Source organism: Fundulus heteroclitus, unplaced genomic scaffold (genome assembly GCF_011125445.2).
Source record: "Fundulus heteroclitus isolate FHET01 unplaced genomic scaffold, MU-UCD_Fhet_4.1 scaffold_256, whole genome shotgun sequence".
NCBI lineage: Eukaryota > Metazoa > Chordata > Actinopteri > Cyprinodontiformes > Fundulidae > Fundulus > Fundulus heteroclitus.
Genome location: NW_023396667.1, coordinates 22826 through 34989, shown reverse-complemented (window position 1 = coordinate 34989; position 12164 = coordinate 22826). Strand labels below are relative to the sequence as shown.

Below are 12164 nucleotides of genomic sequence, written 5' to 3'. Positions count from 1 at the left end.
ACAAAAACTGTTATGTGGCCTTTTTGTTGCAACAGTGATATGAGTAAAATTGCACTCTTGAGCAGCGTTGTGAAAACAAAGATCGGCAAGATGCTGTAGACTTTTGCTTTATTTGTTTAGTGGTTGCAGGGTGGGGGCTGTACGTCAGTATGCGGCCACTTGACAGATGCCTAAAGAAGCAAAAGGTGTTTTTTTTTTCTCTCCATCATTGCTCCCCATAGAGTGCAAAGTCATTACAGACCATGCCAGATCTAATTAGTTACAGAGTTTGCAGCCGCAGAACGAGAGGGAAAGAAAAGATGAAGAGGGGTGAAGAGCGGGCATGAAATGGAAAAAAACTGATGGGTAATAGTTTGGGGCTTTTGCAGATTAAAAAATAAAGAAGTGAGCAGCTGAATTTGCCGAAGATGGTCAGTTTTGTCTGCCTGCATGAACAGTGATAAGGTTAGCATATTTCTGAGAAACCACTGAAGTGAAATCATTTACTTTGCGTAAGAGATTAGGCTTCAGAGGTAACTCTCCAGGGAGATGGGGCTTTTTGTTTCATATTTGATTTAGCTAATGACTCACTGTAGCTCAAATTTTCCAATTTTCCACTTGGCTAACTTGCTGCGACCAGCACTGTGCAATGTGCAGTTCACGTTTGACCTGGAATGTGGTCAGAGACACGAGCAAACCCACACCCAGGTTTTAGTCTCACGTTTTAAGTTTGACGCACGTTTATTCCGTAAAAGCACCCGGCGAGGCGCTCTGTGTGTCGTGGAAGAGCAGCCGTGATGTTTCCAGCCTGGATCCCCCCAAACTGCTCGGCAGGTTGAGCCTGTTTTAACAAAGCAGAGATTCATGTTTCCAGGATCATTATGCTTCGCCCAGCCTGCCGCCTCGTCTCTCAGATACACGCTTTTCTAATTACATTTGATTAAAAAATGAACAATTGGTGAGATGTGAGACTTGGCTGTTCAATATGATATTAAATCATCAAAGAGATGATGGGAAAGGGTTGAAAAAAGGAAAACCTGAGCACAGATGTGTTACCAGGATGGTAATAAAAGAGCCATTCATCTTTGTTCTGTGGACAGTGGAAGAGGGGACAAGGGGATCTTTCTGGAGCCATTAACAACCTGCGCCGGCCAAACTTGGCATTGGAACAAATGTGCATAATGGTCCTTCTCTTAGGATGGATGTCCGCCGTATTCCTCAAATTTAACATAAAACTTTCTATGTGTGTTTCATAAATAAATGAATGACCACCTAAATGTTTGCTTTAAATGCAACAGGATTTCGTCTCCTTTTCTTCTTTAATCAAAACCTATTAACATCTTGAATTTCCTGAGGTAATCAGATTTTTCGTTAAAACCTCTTCTGAATCACATATCTAATCAGTATGACAGTCTAATAGCCGTTTAAATGTATGGATAAATATAGAAAAACTATTATTCATCCATCGTCCATCCATATCTGCAGCCTGAGTTATGAATATTATTATGAATAAATTACCCGTTTTCATGTTTTACCAAAAAGAACAGATGCCTCGCAACTTTAAGCTGTTTTAAAGAATGCCTGTCTAGAAAAATTTGCTCACATTTGACTGTTTGAACCTTAACTGGATCAGTACTTTTTGACCTACAGAAGATGGAAGGCAGTCCAGAGTCCCGAAAGTAGAAAATAACGGGAAAATTGCCTAAATTCTGGCGATGATACGAAGCTCTGAATGGAAATTTTAGCCAATGGTGGATTTCCACAGTGCTTTAAAAATTACAAAATACTTGCATTTTGTTTGTCAGTTTATTTTTTGATTATTATTTATATATTTGTCTATTTTTCAAGGGACAACTCAGTTAAACATAGTGTGTTTAAAGTACACCCAATGTTTAGTACAAGGAGTATATATATCAATGTTCTAATTCACAACGCTAGTCTCTGGCTGCGCTTTAAAAAAAAAGTGAATAAACATACAAACATTAAAAGATCCACGTCCCATGGACTTAATGTAATGTGGAAATTCACAGGAGCATATTCAAAGTAACCAGAAGAGAGGATTTTTAAACTTTTAACCAGTTCATAAAGGAGCATAGCGCAAGTTTTAGAGATTTTACAAAAGTCTGCCCCCTCTGGTGACAAGGTGAAATGACACCAGTGTTGTGCATGTGCATGTGAGAAGAAGAAAAGCATCAGCCGCTGCGTCTGCACAGGTGTTTTGTTTAGAGGCGATACGTCTTCTGATGTAAGAAAGTTATAAATATTGAAGAGAACGAGAGCGCGGGGCGTGTCACACCCAGAGGATTTGGCCTTCCTTTCTGCCTTCAAAATAAGCGTCTCAGAAATAGATGCGGAAATGTTAAGCAATTGCTTTCATATCTGAGGTGTATAAGGATATGTTAAAGAGATAAAACAGCCAGATAACACTCTGTGATAGACACACGTGATTCAACACATTTGCTTATAGACTTGTTTTAAGGAAAATATGTTAATTTGTTTTTTTTTACCTGGACTGGGTGCTTAAGTAAATGTGCTGAAAATGTGCCTTAGATTAACATCTGCTCTCTTTGAAATGTGTCCTCCTTTACTGAGAGAGAGGAAGGAGGCTCCGTGTCAAGCAGCAGAACCAAATGTCATATTTCTAGGCCAGAGAGTGGTCCAAACCTCACGGCCCGGACTTAACACAGTCTCTTGGGGCTGATTTCAGATTTAGTGCGATGGGCAGCATGTTGTCCGACAGAATAACTTTCTCCCAAGATTCTCGGTCTGTGTGAGAAAGAGGAGCAGGCCTTTGGCAGCGGCTGGGACCCCATGGTGACGGACAGCAGCTTGTGACTTCATCGCATGTTCTTGAGTCCACAGATGCACAACATGGCACAAGCCCTGAGGCTTCTCTGGTCGCAGATCACGGTTTGTCTCTATCTGCATTATTGAGGACAGCTTTGACTTTACTCTTTTTTTTTTTTTTTTTTTAAAGGATGGGCATGAGATCTGTGCTCAGTCTCAGATTTAAGAACTAATGAGGATTGGCAGATAAGATAATTTGGTCTGAGATCAAACCCTTGAGGTTGCATCTAAAGGTAACTGCACGTTTTTACATTGTGGAAGTTCCCTGGCAAGGTGTATAAAGCCTGATTAAAGTGAGTGTATAAAAAAAAAGGCGAGTGTTTGAACGTCACATAAAGGGTTGCAGGGAACTCTGCTGACGCAGCAGCATTTTAATTCCTGCTTGCTGTCAGCAGGACGCCTCTGGCTTTTCATTAATTTCCTCTCTGCTATTAATTAACCATGTGACACGTATGCTTGCTTAATTAGGCCACTGGGCCCAGCGCTTTGCTCTCTCTTAGTACTATTTCAAGACAAACCTACTGATAAGTTTCTTCAAACTGGGGCTGTCATTCACTCTGGAGAGGCTGGTTTTAGTAGTTAAATCTGTACCAATTGCTTCCCGCACTGAAGTTAAAATGGTGCTTCTGCACTGGTCTTGTTTCTTATACCAGTGGTGTCTTTCTGGCTCAGAGGAGCTTCTTTTTTTTTTTATCTATATCTCTGAATGATTCATCGCTCAGGGGTTGGTATGGCTGAGAAATCTGCCAAATCAAAAGAAAAGAGCCTCTAAAGACTTCCGGGAAGCCTGAAGACACATCCTCATAAATGATAACGACAAAGTCGAGCTCCTTGGATGCAAGAAATGATGGATTACTAAAGATACTCTCCTTAACTAAACAGAGTGAAATAAGGACTGATCACGTGATAATATCTGTGAGTTCATATGTTTCTAATCAAGATACTGACATGAAGTTCACAGCAGATGTTGGTAACAATCGACACAGTAGCAGCCTGGCTTGTCTGGTGATCATGTTAAATATTCTGCAGCGTTAGGCGGGTAGGAAGGAAGGTAGCAAATCTTCCTACACCATTGATGCCCAATGCATATACCAGTAACATTCATGTTATTATTAAAGCATTATTTAAATAATAAGCGATTTTCTTGTTTGTTTTTTTAGAAAATTGGCATGTTGTGATCCGTTACGTCTGTATTTTGAGTGGATTCCTGTGTTTTGTTGTATTTAGTTATTTTCCTCTGTTCAGTCTGGTTTCCCCAGGTCTCCTTGCTTCCCTTTCGGTGCTCATTCTTGGCCATTTTAGCCATTTTCCTCCCAGCTGCAGCTGCTGCAGCACTCTCTATTAATTGCTCTCAGCGGTTCCTCAATCAAGTAGTCGTTGTCCCGGTGCTGATATTAGGGTACAACTTCCTGTTTGCTTATCCAAGCTCCTGTTTCTCTGCGTGTTCTGTTTTTCATAACTTCCTGTCATTGGCTTGTCCTCTATAACGACCAAACATGACAGATTGATAAATAATTTGACCTTTTTAAGGAGGATGAAAAAACATTTTTATTAAAAATATAAACTAATGGGTCTTTGAGGTCTCATAAATATTGATGGTGCAACCAGGCTGAATAAAATTGGACTGAATAAATGGCTCATATATTCGGTTCCCATGTCTACCTAGTATGAAATCACTGTAAACAGGGGCAGCTCTAAATTGAAACATATCTATTATGACCAATTAAGAGTTTCTAATCTCTGAATAATTTTCATCTCATTTTCTTTGTCACAACAGCTAACAAAGCAAGGTGATCACGCAACATTTGGACGAGTCCTGCATGTTTTAAACCTGGTTTTGTGCTGGGAAATTGTCCTCTCCTTCTGCTCAGTGATGCAAGGAACTAATATTTCTCAACAGTTCAATCTCCTCTCTGTCACATTTTCAATAAAAGATAAATACTTAGCCCTCACACCACCAATAATCACTGCAGTGTTACTGTGTCTAGATTATATTGCAGTTTTCTCCCTTGGCATGGTGTTTAAAAAAACATGACAGAGAGAACCCCGGAGATACGCCGCGGATGGGAAAACATACCCGACAATTGAAATGAAATCTGCAACCCCCTTGGCCTCTTATCAAATTTGCATTTGCAGATTTATGCTGTTTTGCCTTCACTCGGTTTGCAGTCTTTGTTGACCCGTTTGGACTTACAACAACCCTGATGAGGCAATTAAACTTCGCTGCCAAAGCCAGCCTTGTAGGGGATCAATTCTGTCCTCTAGCATCAGGTGGCAGGTCCTAGCATTCATTACCGTCTGCATACGTTTCCTAATGGGATTGGATTTATACGTATGTGTCTACAGTGCTGTTAATGAATCAGAGTAAAGCAACGGCTTTCTCCTTCGCCTCCTTTGAAGCATTTTTGTCTCCTGTGAAAAATCATTTGTGGTGCTTTATCAGCATAAACTCACAGGGGAGGAAGCAGTAATCTTACAGTTCTTTGTAAGAACAACTAACTGAATTTTTGGAAGTGACTTTGGTGTAAATCAAACCCTTCAAGGTTTGGTAAATTAAGTGTAGTCTTGCAGAAAAGATGGTCTTCACTGTAGGTTTTTCATGGTGATCCGCCCGTGCTTTACTTTCACTCAGTGGTTGCTTTGATTACCTTCAGGTTTCTGGGTGTTTGTCCTCCAGGGGGCTCATTAGCCATTACGACAAGGCCAGAATGTTAAAATTAACTTACCAGAGACATATTTCGCAGCTAGCGTTCACTTTGACCTTCGGATTTCAGTGTGTGTCAACACATGAGGCAGGGCCGTTCCTCAAAAGGCAGCTTCACATGCAAACTGTTTGCTCTTTAGCTACAATATTAGGAGCCAAGTTGAGATTTGACTGTGGGGTCTGACCTAGATAAAGCCCCGAGGAGTTGACTTTAACCAAATCTGGAGGGGATACAAATGACTGCTCTGCTCTACATCACATCAGACAAAAAGAAGTGAGAGGAAACTCAATGAAAAGTCACTGGAACTTGAGCTGAGGAGGTTGTTTGATTGGGCTGAAAAGGGATTAAACATTAATAGAATGCAAATGAGTTGGCATTGGACTGCAGGTCCAATTTGACAGTTTAGGCTGTGTACCGTGAAGCTGTTCCTCACAACAGATAATAAAGTGCATTCTGGGGGGAAAAAACTTGCTGTAATGTTTGCAACACAGCAAAGATTCAAAGAGTCTTTATTGTCACTGCGTTTTACCATGGCAAAATCTCTCCTTGGCCACTGCGTTTCAGATTGGGGCTGGATGATAATTCAATAACAATATATATCGACAGATGGACGTATATCGATAGAAAATAAAAGGGTCAGTAAAAAGTTTTCCTTCCTTTTGCATTCTAGCCATGTAGGTTAATATTACTGTCATTACATCCTCCCAACCAATCACAAATGCAGATCATGGAACTAAGCTCTGCAAACTTCACAGAGTTCAGAGAGCACGTTTTCTTTTTAATTTTTTAAAAGCTTGCAGTTTTGGTAAAAAGTTGGTTGAATAAAGGGTTGAATTTGATTTAAGTGTTTGTGTCTGTATCTAAAATAAGTCGCTGAGCAACAGCATAAAATAGTCAGGGCTGCAATTAAAATATACGCTTTGTATTTTTTGATAATTATCGATCAACATGATTTCTATTTTATCGATATGCTTTTTTCCCCATATACTCCAGCCCTAGTTCAGAGTGCACATAATGAAGGCAAACAGACAAACTAACAGGCAATGAACAAGGGTTACAGTGTTTGTTTTTCTCCCTTGTAGCGTTCAAGAGAAATTAAGAAATAAAAGGATGATTCAAAAGTTGTATGACCAGCTCCATCTATCATTTGTCTGCGTTTTCATCACTGGATCAGTTTCTCTTACATGGATGAACACTAACTCTTGTCATGCAGCGTAAACACTTTTTGTCTGGAGAAACTGCTGATTATGCCAACATGAAAAAGTTTGGTTTGTGAAATAAAAACGACTCCTTTTAAGATTTGGAATTTAATTCTGACTTTAAAATTTAAGTGGAGATATTTATGACTACTAAATAAAATTAGATTTAATGTAAAGCATGTTTAGTCACAATTGTTGTTGATGCGTTCACTGTATTGAGTTTTTCTCTAATTAAATTGAACTGTACCGTATGAAATTTGATTCAAATCTCAGTCTGGCTCTGTAGGACATAATGGACTCAGTACGGGTAAATTGTTCCTTTCACAGGTGCCAAACTCCAGCTTTTAGATGTGTCGCTCTGTCAACGCGCCTGATTCACGTAATTAGCTCATGAGCAGAACTCAGTAGAACCCGAGTCTGTGGCGAGGTAATTTAGGTGTGGACATCTTTGAATTCTGCTCAATGTATTGAGGGATGTACAGCTTTCCATTGAAAATCAAGATTTCTTATTTTCATTCTCTGATACCTAAATTCTTTCTTCACACTAAAAAAAATTCCAACTTGACTGCAAATATTTAATACCTAAGTGATTTTTTTTCATGCAAAATCTACTTTTTAGCCCTTAAATACAACTTGTTGTGTGCTTGGAGTCTCTAGGAGTGCATAGTGTGTAACTCTAAACCAGTTACTGCATAGTTTCAGTCCTAATACGCATTTCTCTGACCTACAGACCTCGGCACCGACTTTCATCTTCTAAATGCAGTCGCTAACGCCTAAAAGAGATATTGAAAAACATAAAAAACGTTGTGCTGAATAACTGTTAAAAAAAGAAACCTCCTGGTTGACAGATTGTTGCTTTCCTTCCTTGTCTCACTTCAAATGACCCGGAAATGTTTGATGATTTTACAAGTTTTTAGCCTTTACTGTGAAGCTTTAGTGTTTTTGTGTTGCAGACCAACATCGGTACAGGACTAGTCATTCTTCTTTGTAGAGTGAAACAATTAGGCACCATAAGACAGCCTGTGCGTTTTCCAATATATTGGAATATATATTTGACAGTTGGATATTTCAGTTCAACAAAACTGGACAAAAAAAAAAAATCGACCAATATAAATAAATAAAAAAATGTCAGAAAACACCTTTCAACACAGATGAACATGCTGAGAAAATTTATTCTCAGCATTTGGAAGGAAGTTCATCCCGTCTAAAACTCGGGCATTTCGTTTTTTGAGCTCCTGGGTGCTCAAGTGAAAGTGAACCCCATGGGGAGAGCCAAAGAGCTGCCTGACACCTTCAGAAAGAAGACGGTAGCAGCAGCCGAGGAGTCTGGGAGGGATTTTAGGAGGACTCGAATGAATTTGAAATAAGCCGTTCTACTGACTGGAAAATAGTCTGCGAGTGGAGAACATTCAAAACAGACGCCCACATCCCCAGTCTCCAAAAAATAAATAAATGAAAATGTCGTCACAGGACCTACAATATAGGCTGTTGCTCATTTTGATATGAAAATACAATCGTAAAGAGATTTTCCAAGTTTAACATGCCTGAGAGTGGTGCAGAGAAGAAATTTCTCTCCAGACCAAAGGTCTGGAGAGAATAAATCTTCCTTGGATAAATCTTCCTTGGACGCATGAAGCTGAATTGTAACGTTTTGTACACCAGAACAGGGTGCAAACCATATACTCTATGAAAATAGCCTCATACCAACAGTGAAGCATGGAGGTTGAAGTGTAGTGGTCTGGGGTATGCTTTGCTGCAGCAGGACCTGACTGGCTCACCATAAATGGTAATTGGACTGAACTTATATATAGCGTCACAGAATCCACCATGAATCCTGTTGTGTATCAGAGGGAGCTGGAGGACAATCTGTTTAAAAATAAAAATAAAAACTGAATCCGGACTGAACTCTGCAACATGACAGATTTTCAAAAATATACCAGTTAATTCACCAAGGACTTGCTGAGCCTTAAGAAATAGAAAATCTTGTGCTGAGTCAAGTCCCAGATATTGAACTTATAGAGATGCTGTTGGGTGACTTAAAAACGGGCTGTAAATGCAAAAAAACTTTAACATCCGCCAGAGTGCGTATTCAGACAAACTTTCCATCGACTGACATCAGACTGGGAGATGATACAGCAAGAGAAATGCGGGCGTCCTTAGTTTTCCTCAGCCAGAAAGTAAATTTTTGTTGATATCTTTTGTTTATCAGGTAAAAATAATGTTCATTTGTGTTCTTAGATTCAAACTACACCACTTTGTTCTCCAGAGATAGAAAGAATTAAATTAGACATTGACATGTGAACCCTTGTTAGTAAAGAATGGAATGATTAACGGAGTGCCTTAATTTATCATCAGATGTAAATCTCTCTGCAAATGAGCACAGCAGACCTAATTTGAAATAAAGTTGGCTTCTATCTATTATGTCTCTCCAAACAAAAGGCTTTTAGTTAACAGCCGTGCAACTCTGGTTTGAAAGTTCAAATCTTAATTTGCGTCCTTTTTTTCCCTCTCTCTTTTATCACAGCTTTAGCACTGCCTACCAGTGTATCTACTACTCCCCACAGCACACAGCCAAAGCGCAGGAGGTCCTCAGCACCGTGAGTCTCCTCCAGCCCCTCATCACGAGCTTGGCTGACCAGCTCCTCCAGGCTGCCCTTGAACACTCCTCCCATGGACTCAAGGATGCACTCAAGAGCCTCTCTGACAAGGTGGGTAAGCACCTAAATCTCCCATCTACCTTCAGCCGCATCTCAACTATCTCTTCGTTCGTCCCTGATTTAATCCACAGCAACAAACAAAGCTCTTGGATTAAGTTTGTCAAAATTAATCTAAATCCAAGCCTCCTCTTCAATGTTTGTGAACTTACTACGACAGAGTGTTAGGGCTAATGTAGATTTAAGAAAAAAAAGTATACTAAGGTGGTCACGGTGGATTGAAAAAAATAGCATATTCTATGATGTTGAAAAGTTGTACATTTGCAAAAAAAATATATAATTTTTCATTATTGAAAACATATATTAATGACATTAAACTAGTACAGACTCTGATTTTCTAAAATTATTTGTGACAGAAAATGTCAGAAGTACATTTCTGGGAGTGTTTGTATAATCACGCATATTGTTCAGTTTTTTTTATTCATTCTATAAATCAGCTGCTGTCGTTCCTCCATTTTAACTTGAACACTGCATTTTTACCTGAATATGCCCATTATATATAATAATTGCACAAAATTTCTTTCCTTTTATTTGCTTAACAGCTTAACTTTAAACTTAGTTTTTAGTGATATATTATTCATATTGAATCTTTTGTCTACCTGTTTTTGTCGCTGTCATGCCCAAATTTCCCCATTGAGGGAAAATAAAGCTATTTCTAATCCAGATTTGTGAAAAGTGACTCTAGATATTTTGCAAAGCGTGAGCAGTACATGCGGGTCCTTTTCCGGTATCGATCCGACTTCTCTCAGGAGCGCAGTCATTGCAGACGTGTTGCAGCTTCGTCCTCTCTGTCCTCTCTGTCCTCTCTGTCCTCACCGCCTCAGGCACGTTGTCTGGCTCTCCTTCATGGCGAATCTGAAACGGGATCTTCTGCCTAAAATGTCTAGATGTGCATCTCATAAATGTACCACTTCAATCTCAGAGGACCTCTGGCATTTTCTGTTGCAAATATCGGATTTAATAATCTCGGAAAACTTCTGAACAATTTTATGTAATTTTCTGGCTGAACGACATGAAAGAATTTCTTAGTTTTAATATCATAAATGTACTCCTTTAATCGTGGATTATTTTCTCCAATTATCTTTTCCACATCAGAGAAAATCCAAGTTTTTTTCTTGTAAAAATGTGAACGTTTCTGAGTTTTTTTGCGGACATGTACTCCTCCGTTGCCATTTTTCCCCCCTTTTCTCTACAATGGCCCTAATTCTTCATCGTAGCAAAGCAAATATTAATTTAAACGACGGAGTTGACATTCAGACTGAGAACGGGACTATGTTGGAGAATTAGCTTCACCTTTCTGCCAACAGGTTTCTATGCTGAAAACAAGACGAGCGAAAACGTAAAAGTTTCTTAATAGAATTTCAAATGTTTCAGTTTAATCGACGATCCTCACAAAAACAAACAAACAAAAAAAAAACGAAGCGTCAAACAACTGTATAAGCAGCCTGGTGGTTTATGGAGCCGAAGCGTTTTTATCAGTATAATTAATGAATTACATCTGGTGCTGTCAGATTGCAATCTGTTGTGGGAGAGATTGTTTGTGCCACAGTGGAACAGAGCCCAATCAGCCTCCTTAATTGGTACATTCGCTCTGTCACCGCTTCCTCTCATCCTTGATTAGACACGCACACGCTGGCCGAGCGAGCCCCTGGCCTGGTCAGCACAAGGAGGGCCGCTCGCTGATTAAAATCTCAAGCTGGGTTTGTCGGCGTCTCCGTGTGTGAGGCAGCGGGGGATGGAGGAGCGAACGGCTTTGTGTGTTTGTCAGAAAGCTGATGATGACATCTCTCTCTTTTCAAATCCCAAAGTCTCTGATCAGGAGCGGCGCACAAACGGTTTTATGCAGACGCATGCATGAAACCATGAGCAGTGACTGGAGGGCCACAGCTTTGTAAACATGTAAAGTCTGGCCTGTTTTAATGAACCACAAATATTATTATTTTTTTTTGTTTCTTTGTTAGGGGTTAAAAAAAACTGTAATCCATCCTTTTAAATAGAGTCTTTAGTTGGGAGTTAAAGCAGAGGAATTTAAAGCGTCAGATTGTTGGTTGTGTTTCTTATGAAGTCTAAAAAATGTGAATAAACAACAGGTATAATGGTTCCACCATATATTTAGCTGCGAGTCAATCACCAAAGCTAAAAGGAGATGTCGATCTCTTAGGTTTCATAAATGTTTCTATTTGTTTGGAATTGCATCAAAAAAGGAAAATTGTTTTTGATAGAATGAATACGTAACATAAAGAGCTCATCTTCTTCTCCCCTTTGTAAAGCTGCACTATGGTAGCCCAGTCAGGACAAATCACATATACTTTGGTATTGTATTTGTTATACGTTGTAAGTCTCAGTCTTCAGTCCTGGGATGCTTCAGTTGTCAAAGGTCGGATCAGTGCCCCATTTCTAAATGATTGGTATGAAAGTCCCCAGCTTAACTTAACTCCCCGTTCCTGTTCTTGGTCTGATGTAATTTTATGTCAGCTGCATCCAACGGTGCCATGCAGCCATGCTGCAAGCTTTTGTGTTTTAATGTGCTGCTTGCAGAACTGTATTCAGGGCTGTGCAAATGAACTAATCTGGGTTTTTACCCATCGCTCTGACACTCTATGGGATGCTGTTCCCAGTGAGAGACTGTATTGGATGCAGCAGCTGCTCGGTTTGGTGTGGCGTGGGACCTGTTCTGTGTTGGTGAAGATGAAGACGTTACATTTTACGACATTCAAAGC

The 12164-nt window shown here is 39.7% G+C and overlaps 1 protein-coding gene across 1 annotated transcript in view; it reads left to right on the top strand.

Moving 5' to 3' along the window:
• LOC105926521 (type II inositol 3,4-bisphosphate 4-phosphatase) overlaps positions 1 to 12164 on the top strand; it is a gene marked incomplete at its 3' end in the record, with an annotated part of 212557 nt that overhangs the window by 180603 nt on the left and 19790 nt on the right. Inside the window, 1 exon segment of the mRNA XM_036129950.1 lies at positions 9255 to 9438. Coding sequence (XP_035985843.1) covers positions 9255 to 9438 — 184 coding nt within the window.